At 43.4% G+C, this 12,217-nt stretch overlaps 1 protein-coding gene and 1 long non-coding RNA gene across 2 annotated transcripts in view; one reads left to right on the forward strand and one right to left on the reverse strand.

Annotated features, from left to right (window-relative positions):
* The first annotated feature begins 1,106 nt into the window (after nt 1–1,106).
* The window catches only part of LOC116686825 (uncharacterized), a 24,194-nt gene continuing 13,083 nt past the window's right edge, over nt 1,107–12,217 (forward strand). Inside the window, exons 1-2 of the long non-coding RNA XR_004331375.1 lie at nt 1,107–1,184; nt 9,913–9,923. This is a non-coding gene — a long non-coding RNA (uncharacterized LOC116686825). The remainder of the gene's footprint in view (nt 1,185–9,912; nt 9,924–12,217) is intronic.
* Nucleotides 2,848–12,217, reverse strand: part of epor (erythropoietin receptor) — a 14,325-nt gene continuing 4,955 nt past the window's right edge. The window contains exons 4-8 of the mRNA XM_032511861.1: nt 11,282–11,436; nt 8,764–8,920; nt 7,491–7,578; nt 5,627–5,714; nt 2,848–4,641 (exon numbers count right to left, since the gene is read on the reverse strand). Coding sequence (XP_032367752.1) covers nt 3,925–4,641; nt 5,627–5,714; nt 7,491–7,578; nt 8,764–8,920; nt 11,282–11,436 — 1,205 coding nt within the window. The 3' untranslated portion in view covers nt 2,848–3,924. The remainder of the gene's footprint in view (nt 4,642–5,626; nt 5,715–7,490; nt 7,579–8,763; nt 8,921–11,281; nt 11,437–12,217) is intronic.

Consider the following 12,217-nt stretch of genomic DNA (forward strand, 5'->3'; position numbering starts at 1 on the left):
GGGGGGGGGGGGGTACTTTAAATACATTTTGAACATGTTTCGAGGCTAAAAACACATTCATAACTTGCCCTGTTGAAACCTGCTGGGTGCTAACGTTAGCAGGAGGCTAACTCGGTGTAAACAGCGCTGATTGGTTTCATCTGTCTCTCTACTGACGACACGACACGTTAAAAAACAACAGAGCTACATGTTGAAATCGACCGGACTTCTCCTTTAACTTCCTGTTTTTAAAACCAGAAGTCAATAATGTAACGATAGGTTTACAATTTCTGTCCCAACGAATCTTTTTCTAAAGCCACAAAAGCAAAACAAGCTTTAAAAACACATGGAAATGAGTCAGTTTGATTTAATAAACGGCAGCGTATTGACTCCGTCCTTTAGACGGCAGCAGAGAATAAAAAACAGCTTCTTATCTACAGTTCTATGAATGAATATCGCCTACAGTAGTGCAGTGTAATAATAATACTTCACTCGCTTGATGATTCTACCTTTGAATTAAAATGCAAAAAAAAAAAAATCAAAATATTATTTACAAATACAGTGTTTCATTGGGACATTTACACAATGGCTGTGGCGTTAAAGTGTGAGCTGTTGGATTTAAATTTGAGGGTATTTAGAGTATAAAGCTGGCAATTTTCTATATTTATATATATTTATCTATATATAGGGCTGCATATCGCCAATGATTTCCTTCTTTGATTCCATATGGATTCGATCAACTACCGATTTATCTCGGATATAAAGGAGAATTTCAGAGCACTAATTCTATAAACTGTACAAGAAACCCTCTAATCTGCTGCATTATTAAAAATATTAATGTTGGGGTGCCCGGGTAGCTCACCTGGCTCAAAAGGCTCAGTCCTTACTGCAACGGCTGCAGGTTTGACTCCAATCTGCAGCCCTTTGCTGCATGTCCTCCCCCCCTCCCCCCCCCCTCCCCTCCCTGTCTTAAGTTGTCCTCTCAATAAAAGCCTAAAAATGTCTAAGAATTGACACCAAAGCAGTTCCACTGAGACAGAAATAACTAGCGCTTTTTTAAAAATTTCTGTTGCCAATATTTCGTCATATTTATCCCGACGTACATTCTTTGTATCGGACCTCGGAGCCTCTTAGAAGATCCATCTCAGGATTTTATGAATCGACATCGCATCATTCAAATGAAGCTTGATTTGAATCAAACATCAGTTTTTCTACCAGTTAGCCGTCGGTCCTCGCGTGAGGAAGTCTCAGTCGACTAACGCTCGTATGATTTTATGGTTATAGATTTCATCAGCAGATCTGGAAAAGCGAGTTTCTCCACAGAGAATTGGACAAAGGCGCCACTTGAAATCTGGTGTTTACCAGAGATGAGCTCACAAGTTCCCTGGAGATAATTCCTTCAGCATGAGAGCATAAAACATACATTATTATTATTATTATTATTAAAATATGACTAATTGATGAGATACCTGAGTCAACTGAGACCAAAACGACCGATTAAACGATACGTCGATACACTCTGAAAAGACTGAAGTGTGACTCCATCTCACATCTAAAGACTATCTGTCATCATGTCTCGGAGTTTTTAGTCAAAGACTAGAAGAAGGTTTTACTACCAAGACTTCAAACTTATAATTATTATTGAAGGAGAACTCTCCCTGATCTATAGGATTATAGAAGGAGAACTCTCCCTGATCTACAGGGCGTAAGAAGGGAACTCTCCCACTCGTCTACGGGATTTGGAGGGAGACTACTCCCTGAGGGCTATATGATTAAAGAAGGAGAATTCTCGCCTGATCTACTACGGGATTATGATTAGGGAAACTCATACGGCGCTGAATCTATCGGAATTAAGAAGGAGAACTCTCCCTGATCTGAGGGGAATCACCTGATTATAGGATAAGACGGAGAACTCTCCTGATCTAAGGATGTCTATAGGCGAGACTCTCCGCGTATCTACGGTACTTATCAGAAGGATGAACTATCTCCCGGATCTACGATTATTAGAAGGAGATACTTCCCTGATCTCTAGACTATAGAAGAGAACCTCTCGTGATCTAGCAAGATTATTAGAGGAGAACTTCTCCCTGATATACAGGATTAGTGAAGTGAAAACTCTCCGATCCGGCATGAAGGAGAGACTCCTATCTACGGATATAAAGAAGGAGAAACTCGCCCTGATCTAACGGATTATGAAGGAGCAACTCTCCGTTAGATCAAGGAGATACTCTCCTGATCAAAGGATTATCAGCAGGAGAAACGTCCTCCCCTGATCTATATGGAGGAGCACTCTTATCAGCTATAGGGAAACTCTCCCTGATCCTATAGGATTATGAGGAGAACTCTCCTGATCTATAGGATATAGAAGGAGAAGCTCTCCTGATCATAGGATTAAGAAGGAGAACTCTACCTGATGTCATCGGGATTATAGAAGGATGAAAACTCTCCCGTGCACTTTATAGGATTAGATATAAGGAAAACTTCTCCATGATCTACGCGGAATTAGTAGAAGGAGAACTCTCCGCTGATCTAGCGAGTATAGAAAGGAGACTCTCCCTGATCTACGGGGATTATTGAAGGAGGTTAAGTACCTCTCGTCCCGGTGATCTGACGGGATTAATGGAAGAGAACTCACGCCTGTGTACTGGATTTATGGAAGGAGAACTCACCCTGATCTACGGGATTATGGAAGGAGAACTTACCCTGATCTACGGGATTATAGAAGGAGAACTCTCCCTGATCTACGGGATACTCACAGACCAGCGTGAACACCAGTATTTGTTGTGAACCACAGCTGTGTATAACAAGAGTGTAAATTGTAATTTCCCCTTGTGGGATTAATAAAGTATACATTATTATTATTTTTGGGATAAAGTAAGAATGATGTTTGTACATCAAGTGGACTCGTCTTCACGAGCCCGTTATCTTACACTTTGGTATCAGTCTGCTCCCAAATCCTTGGTACCAGTTCTTCGTAGCTTTGGGTGAATATCCGAAAACCCCCGAAAAGGCTCAGTCCACGGCTCATGAACAATCCCTTCATATCGCTACGAGATGGGACGCGCTGTGGCCGGGTTGGTTCAGTGGTAGAGCGGGTGCACATGTACTGAGAGGTTTATGAGGTCCAGGGTTCGAGTCCGACCTGTGACCATTTCCAGCATGTCACCCCCTCACCCCTGTCCAACATTAAAGGCGGAGGAGCCCAAAAAATAATCTTAAAAAGAGAAGCACTGTAATTTGCAACGGGGGGGGGGGGGGTTTGAGTCATAAAATACAGGACTTTCAAGCCAAGGAGCAGAGTTTAAACCGCATGATGTTCACGTTTTGATCAATGTGACATCATGACGTCGCGTAAACATACACGCCCACTTTCTTAAGCCAAGGGGCATTTTGAGCTATACTCCTGTATGAATGTATATATATATATGTATGTATGTATGTATGTATGTATGTATGTATGTATGTATGTATGTATGTATGTCTAGTATGTGCTGTATATACTGTATGCCATGTATATATGTACATATGTATGTATGTATGTATGTATGCCTGTATGTCTAGTATGTGCTGTATATACTGTATGGTATGTATATATGTATATATGTATGCCTGTATGTATGTATGTATGTAAATTCACACGCAATCGCAAGGTAACGTAAGTCAATGGGGGCCAAATGGTGTTGATAAACACGCTAAAAAGCGAGTATATGTCTTGATAACACGCCAATAATGGCGTTTGGATCGGCGTGTCTTACATACGCTGTCTCATGAGATGAGTCCGTTTTGTCGGCTTAACTCAACTGTAACGGCCGCCGATACGACCCACAGGTCACGGAGCTCTGTAGCCGGCGGTCGCCTCATTTCGTAGGATATCCTACGAGTTGTGTGTAACGTTTGATTCATTGTTCGTGAGAATGCGCCGAGCCCGTCCGGCTTCGCTCCGTCTCAGACGTCGTGGATCTGCCTCGACAAGAAGGCTCTTCTGTGATCTGGGATCTCGTTCTTGTACTCATTGGCGTAGATGACCAGTTTCCCAAAGTCGCCCGCTCTGCTCATGGGGCTGTAATCCATAGAGACTCCCGAGTCGGCCACCGCCATGTAGGTGTACCCGGGGCCTTTGGGCATCCAGACCTGGCCCGGGTACTCAAAGCTGGACTGCGACGAGAGGCGACCCGAGCCGCTGCTCTGCTGCACGGACCCCAGGTCCGAGTGAGATTCACACAGCGCTGTTTTCCTGGAGGCAAAGAGCGCCTGAAGGGGTAAGGCTTCCTCGAGAACCTCACCCAGGTGCTGGTCTCCGCTGTGGTTGTTGGCGCTGAGCGTGACGTAGGCGTCTTGAGACTCCAGCAGAGAGGACTGGGAGCAGGGCGCGGGGTTCTGCTGCAGGGCCCGTAAGCGGTCCATCAGCCAGGAGTCGTGTGGAGCGGCTCTCCATCGCTCCGTCAGAGCGGAATCGCCACTTTCAAACGGCTCCCTGTCGTCCGACGGCGTCTTCGTGTCCCCGTCCTCGGGTCTGCCGGTCGTCAGAGGTCTGGAGGTTTTGGGGGGCAGAGGCGGACGAGGGCTGAGCTCGGACAGGACTTCCAGAGAAGAAGGGCGTTCCTCTGAGTAGAAGAAAGCTGGAGTCAACCATGCGCCCCCGTTGGTCTGTCCTAACCACTCCTATACAGAGACACACCGAGACAGACGTTACGGTCATTCAGCTGCACAGTCACAATGTACAGTACAGTATAGTACAATGTACAGACAAACATAGAAATAGACGTAGAAATATAAGTATGTGCGATATAAAAATATATATAATTTATATTTAATTTATATAGAAATAAAAATTGTTATAAGACAATTATGACTAATGCAACTATCAGTAGCAGCAGGATGTATTACAGTGAATAATATAAATTGAAAGTTACTTAGTGCGAAATACGGTTCAGTGTCCACGTAAAGTGTCATATGTATGGGGGGGGGGGGGGGGGGGGGTCGGGAGGTGGAGGATGATGAAGCCGCCCCCGGGCTTCATCTCCCAGTCTTATGACGTGGGGGATGAAGCTGGAACCTGGTTCTTCTGCATTTGAAGCTGCTGAACCTCTTGTCAGAGGGCAGCAGGGAGAACAGTCCATGGTTGGGGTGGGAGTGGTACTTGGGGTGGGAGGGGTCACTGGGATGGGAGGGGTACTTGGGGGGGGGAGGGGGTCACTGGGATGGGAGGTGTACTTGGGGTGGGAGGGGTCCTTGGGGTGGGAGGGGTCCTCTGTCTGGCTTCAGCCCCCATCCCACAGGACTACAGTAGAGTTAGGACTTCATGTGATTTAGGGATTACACCCCCCCACGTTTTGTGTTTTTTGCTGCACTTTCGCACGGGATAAGCAAAGTCTGTGTTTTACTCAAATTTCCTGACATTAACACCCAGATATGATGCCAAAACGTTCCTTTACAAGTACCAACGCAGCCGATACAACCCCACGCACAAAGATGCTGATTTGCATCCTTCACTCGCTGTCTAGTCAACGTAGTCGGGTTCAACAGGACATAGCATGGCGCGGAGCAGGATAGATATATATATATATTTATATAAGTGTCAGAGCTGAGTAACGCCCCTATAGCTGCAGAATCCTCCTCTGTCAGGGTAAACGCGTCTTGTTCTTACCTGAAAGTCGCCACCGTAAACGGTGAAGAGGCCTTGAAACTTGCTGTCAGGAGTGGGAATAGTCGGCCAAACCTTCTTTATGACAAACCTGCAAAGAGACCAGATGTTTGAAATATGATTTAATATGAATAATTCCAGATTAAGATTATTGAGATGTCAGGGTGGGGGGTGTTGTGGGGGCTGGGGGCAAGGATGAGTAGTAGCGTAGGCTTTGGTTTGGATGAAATTGTTGGGTTTCTTATTAAGAACATTCCCAGACTCCTGGGTCTTAGACATGCTCTTTAGATAAGACCTGGGAGATAAAAAAACATCCCAGAGTACTGGTCTAGACCTGACTCTTTAGGAGGATCCTGGGAGATAAATTTAAGAATCCAAGGAGTAGACTGGTGTAGAACGGCTCTTGTGATGGAAAGACCTGGGAGAAAATAAACATCCCAGAGTCCTGGGTCTAGACCTGCTATTAGGAGAAGACCTGGGAGATAAATAACATCCCCAGAGTCCGGCGTCAGACCTGCTCTTTATGGAAAGACCTGGGAGATAAATACATCCCAGAGTCCTGGTCTAGACCTGCTCTTTATGGAGTGACGGGAGATAAATAACATCCAAGAGTCCTGGTCTACGGACCTGCCTTTATGGAAAGACCTGGGAGTAAATAACATCCCAGAGTCCTGGTCTAGACTGCTCTTTATGGAGATCCGATGGGAGATAAATAACATCCCAAGAGTCCGGGTCTAGACCTGCTCTTATGGAGAAGACCTGGGAATAAAATAAATCCCAGAGTCCTGGTCTAGACCTGCCTTTATGGAAAGACCTGGAGATAAATAAATCCCAGAGTCCGGTCTAGACCTGCTCTTTATGGAAAGACCGGGAGAATAAATAACATCCCAGAGTCCGGTCTAGACCTGCTCTTTATTGGAAAGACCTGGGAGATAAAATAACATCCCAGAGTCTCTGGTCTAGACCTGCTCTTTATGGAAAGAACCTGGGAGATAAATAACATCCAGAGTCTGGACTAGCGCTCTATTATGTGAAATGACTGGGAGTAAATAACCATCCCAGAGTCCTGGTCTAGACCTGCTCTTGTATGGGGAAAGACCTGGAGAGAAAAGTAACAACCAGAGTCATGGTCATAGACTGCTCTTATGGAGAGTACCTGAGGAGATAAATAACATCCAAGAGTCCGGTCTAGACCTGCTCTTTATGGGAGACCTGGGAGATAAATAACAATCCCAGAGAGTCAGGTCCGTGAGACCTGCTCTTATAAGAAAGACCTGGGAGATAAAATAACATCCCAGAGTCTGGGTCAGACCTGCTCTTATGGAAAACCAGGGAGATAAACAAATCCAGAGTACCTGGTCTAGACCTGCTCTTATGGAAAGACTGGGAGATAAATAACATCCCAGAGTCCTGGTCTAGACCGGCTTTATGAAAGACCTGGGAGATAAATAACATCCCAGAGTCCTGGTCTAGACCTGCTCTTTATGGAAAGACCGGGAGATAAATAACATCCCAGAGTCCTGGTCTAGACTGCTCTTTATGGAGAACTGGGAGATAAAAACATCCCAGAGTCCTGGTCTAGACCTGCTCTTTATGGAAAGACCTGGGAGATAAATAAACATCCCAGAGTCCTGGTCTAGACGGCTCTTATGCGGGATCCTGGGAGATAAAATCACATTCAGCAGAGTCCTGGTCTAGACCTGCTCTTTATGGAAAGACCTGGGAGATAAATAAAATCCCAGAGTCCTGGTCTAGACCTGCTCTTTATGGAAAGCGCAATGAGATAACTGTTGTGATTTGGCGCAATATAAATAAAACTGAATGAAATTGAAATGAATAAATAAGCGATGCGTTCAGGTTAACTGACCTGCGGTGGGACAACAGCATGCTGAGAGAGAGCAAGATGAGGATGAAGGAGATGATGAGAGTCAGGAACATGATGAGGGTGTCGAGCTCTGGAGGAGGGTAATAAAGGGGATTAACCATCATTACCGTGTCAAATCATTAGCAGACGTTATCTGGGACCAGTTAGTTAGTTACTTTACCTTATTGTCCCCAATGGGGCAGATAGATGAGTACAAATCACACACAATCACACACAATCACACACAATCACACACAATCACACACACAATACAAAGATCACCTACCTTGCAGGCATAGTTAAAAACAATAAAAACAATCAAAAAATAAGTCAATACGTTATCTGTGGTTCTTTATAGTATAAAGAAGTAGAATGGCTGCAGGTACGAAAGAGTGGCCTGTTGGTTCGGAGTTTCGGGAGTTTACAGCGTGATCCAGATCATGGGCGCCGATACTGAGTTGGAAAATACTGAGCACCCACGGGTGCCAGACTGCCAGTAGGCTACATTTCACGTGATATATATATCGCTTAGAGCTCCTCATGTTGTCCTCGGGTCAAATTTGACCCGTTTTCAGTTAAATTTCTTTTTTTCATCACAAAAAATGGGCCGTTGAAATGAGCGCTGAAAATGTCAACATTGAAAAATATAGCAAAAAACTTTGGAAAAAAACACCCAAAACATGTGCCAGACTGCCAGTAAGCTACATTTCACGTGACATTGCTTAGAGCACCTTTAACCCTCATGTTGCCCTCGGGTCCAATTTGACCCGTTTTCAGTTCAAGTTTTCAGGTTCAGTTTAAAAATGTCCAAAAACTTTGGAAAAAACACCAAAAAAGGCACCCACAACATTGAAAAAGTGACAGAAATGTGGGAAAAAAAGCGATAATGTTGAAAAACAAGTGACCAAAACTACTTCTTTTTTCATAGTTGATGGGAAGACAACACAGGGGTTAAGTAATAAGTACTTAGGGTTAAGTGTAGTTTCCTGCTCTACTTACATGGGATTCGGGTGTAGTACCTAATTGTACCTTTTCTGAGCTTAATGCAGTAAAAGTACTGTATATATATATATTCTCAGCTTCATGTAGTCAAAGGACATTTTTGTTGTTTTTTTCAACTTCTTTGTTTTTGTCGTTTGTTTTCAGGACGTTTTGGACGTGAGCGAAAATCCTGCGGTAATCGCCGATCCTGCTCCGGATTTCGATCGTTTGTCATTTTTCGATTTTTAAATCGAAACGGCGACGCTCCCAAATGCATGTGCGAACGACCGCTCACCTGCAGGCGGTGTTTCCATGGTCACCGGGTCGCTCCAGGCACTCCAGTAGCCGTTGTAGCTGATCCCGTCCAGCTTCACCCGGACTCGCACCCGGTACTTTCTGTCCGGCTGCAGACCTCTCAGGATCCACTCGGAGCTGGCTCGGACCACCTCCACCTGCAGGAGAGTCCTCGACTCATCACAACCGGTCCACATGTGTCCCAAACACATGTCCCAAACACATGTCCCAAACACATGTCCCAAACACATGACCCAACTCCAAAACACACATGTCCCAAACACATGTCCCAAACACATGACCCAAACACATGACCCAAACACATGTCCCAAACACATGACCCAAACACATGACCCAAACACATGACCCAAACACATGTCCCAAACACATGTCCAAACACATGTCCCAAACACATGTCCCAAACACATGTCCCAAACACATGACCCAAACACATGTCCCAAACACATGACCCAAACACATGACCCAAACACATGACCCAAACACATGACCAAACACATGACCCAAACATGACTTTTTTGCGCTATTTTTCCACATATTTTTCCACTTTTTTGATGTATTTTTTTGCTTTTACTGGTGCTTTTCTGACGTTTTTTGGTGGAGTTGTTGTTGCCTTTTCCAACGTAGTTAAACCACGATGACTGGTGACTGGTGAATTTTAACAGCCACATTAAGACAATAACAAAGTCAGCCTACTATCACCTTAACACAGACAATAAAAAATGTTTTAAAAGAACTTGAAAAAATATAGGAGTCCAGCAGGATTGGAAAAACTTGTTCACGGCTTCATCATTCAGTAACCCTTGACTACGTAAAGGCGTGTCGTTGACGGTCCCCTAAAAAAGAATAGCCATCAGAACACTGCAGCCTGATCAGAAACTGCTATTAGCTAGTGCACATACGTACTTAAGAACCAAGAGACTCACAATCCACCCTCGCAGTCACTCATAGATCCAAGAGACTGGGGATCCACATCATCCCAGTTCTGAAGTCTTTACACTGGCTTCCTGTGTCGCAAGAAGGATTTCAAAGTACTCTTCTAGTTTATAAATCACTTAACGGTTTAGGCCAAAATACTTTCTGATCTGGCTAGACACTATGACCCCCCAGACCTCTCAGGTCTCTGGGACAGGTCTACTTTCTGTCCCCAGACGTCAAGAAACTAAACAGGGGTGGAGCAGCCTTTCCAGTTTCTATGCTCCTCATATGGAATAAACTCCCAGACAACCAACCTAGATAAATCCGCTGCTACTCTCCAGTTCTGTTTAATCAAGGCTGAAGACGTTTCTGTTTGATGCTTGCCTTTCTTTCTTTAATAGAATGCTCATTTCTAAATTCTTATGCTGCACTGTAACTTTTTATCTCTTGGTTTTCTGTGTCCTAATTTTCTCGATTTGCTTTTTAAACTCGTCCGTAATTCATGTGTTTTGAATTTAAGTGGTTTTTTAATGCTTAATGGATTTTTTAACTGTTTGTACTTGTGTTTTATCTGTTTAACTGATTTCGTGTGAAGCACTTTGAATTGCACGGTTGCTGAAATGTGCTCTACAGATAAAGCTGCCTTGCCTTGGTGCCGTCCCACAATATTCTCACATCGTCACGCAACATTTTGGTCGCCTAAAAAATGCCTTTTTCAACACTGTTGACTCTGTGCAATATATCACATGTGCCATTATTATTACATCTGTGCTTAATTTTTCATTTGGGCAATTTTCATAATGTAATTTACTAAATCATGTGTAATTTATTGTATAATACGGTTTGCTATATCTTGTAGACTTATCTATCTTTGCTCTCATCTTTGCTGTTGCAAACTGCAACTACCCCACTGTGGGACAAATAAAGGTTTTCTTATCATTAATATTCTTATTTTTCAGTGTTCTGCCAACCAAGCTAGCTAGCTACCACTAGCGTTAGCTGGGAAAGTTTCCTAATTTCCTGTGCAGAAAATCCACATTTACCCGTCGGTAAATATCCGCCGGATGACTCGCTTCAGAAGGATTGAAAATCGGCAACATTTAGCTCAGCTTTTAGCTTAGCTTTTAGCTTAGCGTTTAGCTTAGATAGATAGATAGATAGATAGATATTTATTGATCCCAAAAAAATGGGAAATTACAGTGTTACAGCAGCACACAAAATATACATACATACAATATACATGAAATAATTATAATTATAATAACAAAATATAAGAATAAAAATATAAGAATGTAAGAACAAATATTTAAGTATATACAAGATGGGAAAAAACAAAACAAAAATGTGCAGCTTTTGTAAATATGACCCAGTCGTGCCGGTTGCCCTTATTGTAGTATTGTGTGTCTGTTAGCACAGTGCAATAGCAACCATAAACAACTCTAGTTTGGCTAAATCCTGCTCCCCAGCTTCCGCCTTCTCGTCAAAAATTGTCACCCAGATACAAAAAAAGTAATAAATACTGACGCACGTCTCGAGGCTTTAAAGCGGCGGCCGACAATCCGATGTTTTTAAAAACGTCGTACCTGCTCCACGAGGCTGTCGTCGTCCGCCGTGTAGCTGACTTCGTACATCATGCTGTCGTCCATGTACTTGAGGGGGGGGGGCACCCAGCTGACGTTGAGCTGGTCTCGCTGACCCGTACGGCTCACCGTCACGTTGGCGGGGGGGTCCAGGAGAACTGCCCAGCACAAAGACACGGGGCAGCTCGTTAGGGAAGATTTTAGGAAAGATTAATCCTCAAAAAAGGTGTGAAACACTACTCCAGGAGTATCAGATTAGATTAGATTAGATGAGACTTTATTCATCCCACAGCGGGGACATTCCCTTATTAAAGCAGCATTTTCTACAATAAAAACAAAACAAACAAACAAGTAAACACACAAGAAAAACAGGTAAACAACAGACAATGAGCAGAAGGTAGACTGAAGTAAAGTGGCGTCAAATAAAGGTTTTATAAAGGTTTTATAAAGGTATTATAAAGTTATTACATATCCTGATTAGGGCTGAAACTATAGCTATTATTTTTAATGTTGATTAATCTGTAGATCGTTTTCTGGAGGAATGGATTAGTTGTTTGGGCTCTAAAATGTCAGAAAACTGTGAAAAATGTGGATCAGTGTTTCCCAAAAAGCCCAAGACAACGTCCTCAAATGTCTCGTTTTGTCCTCAATTTAAAGAGAGAGGCGAAAGAGACAGCCCCCAATGTTTTAGGAATAGGATCTCTTGTCAAATATCTGATCAATTTTTAATATAAAGTATAAAAGAAAACAGCTTTAACCCTGGTGTTGTCTTCACTTCCGGGACCCTCTCGTGTCCCTCGGGTCAAACTGACCCGGGACTTATTTGGGGTTTTAACAACAATTCTGAAATAAAGATTTACTTCATAATCTATTAACAAATATCGTCTTTATCTCAGTTTCTAACAGCTGAGATAACATCTATGTTCAGGGAATGCATCA

Source organism: Etheostoma spectabile, unplaced genomic scaffold, assembly GCF_008692095.1.
Source record: "Etheostoma spectabile isolate EspeVRDwgs_2016 unplaced genomic scaffold, UIUC_Espe_1.0 scaffold50, whole genome shotgun sequence".
NCBI lineage: Eukaryota > Metazoa > Chordata > Actinopteri > Perciformes > Percidae > Etheostoma > Etheostoma spectabile.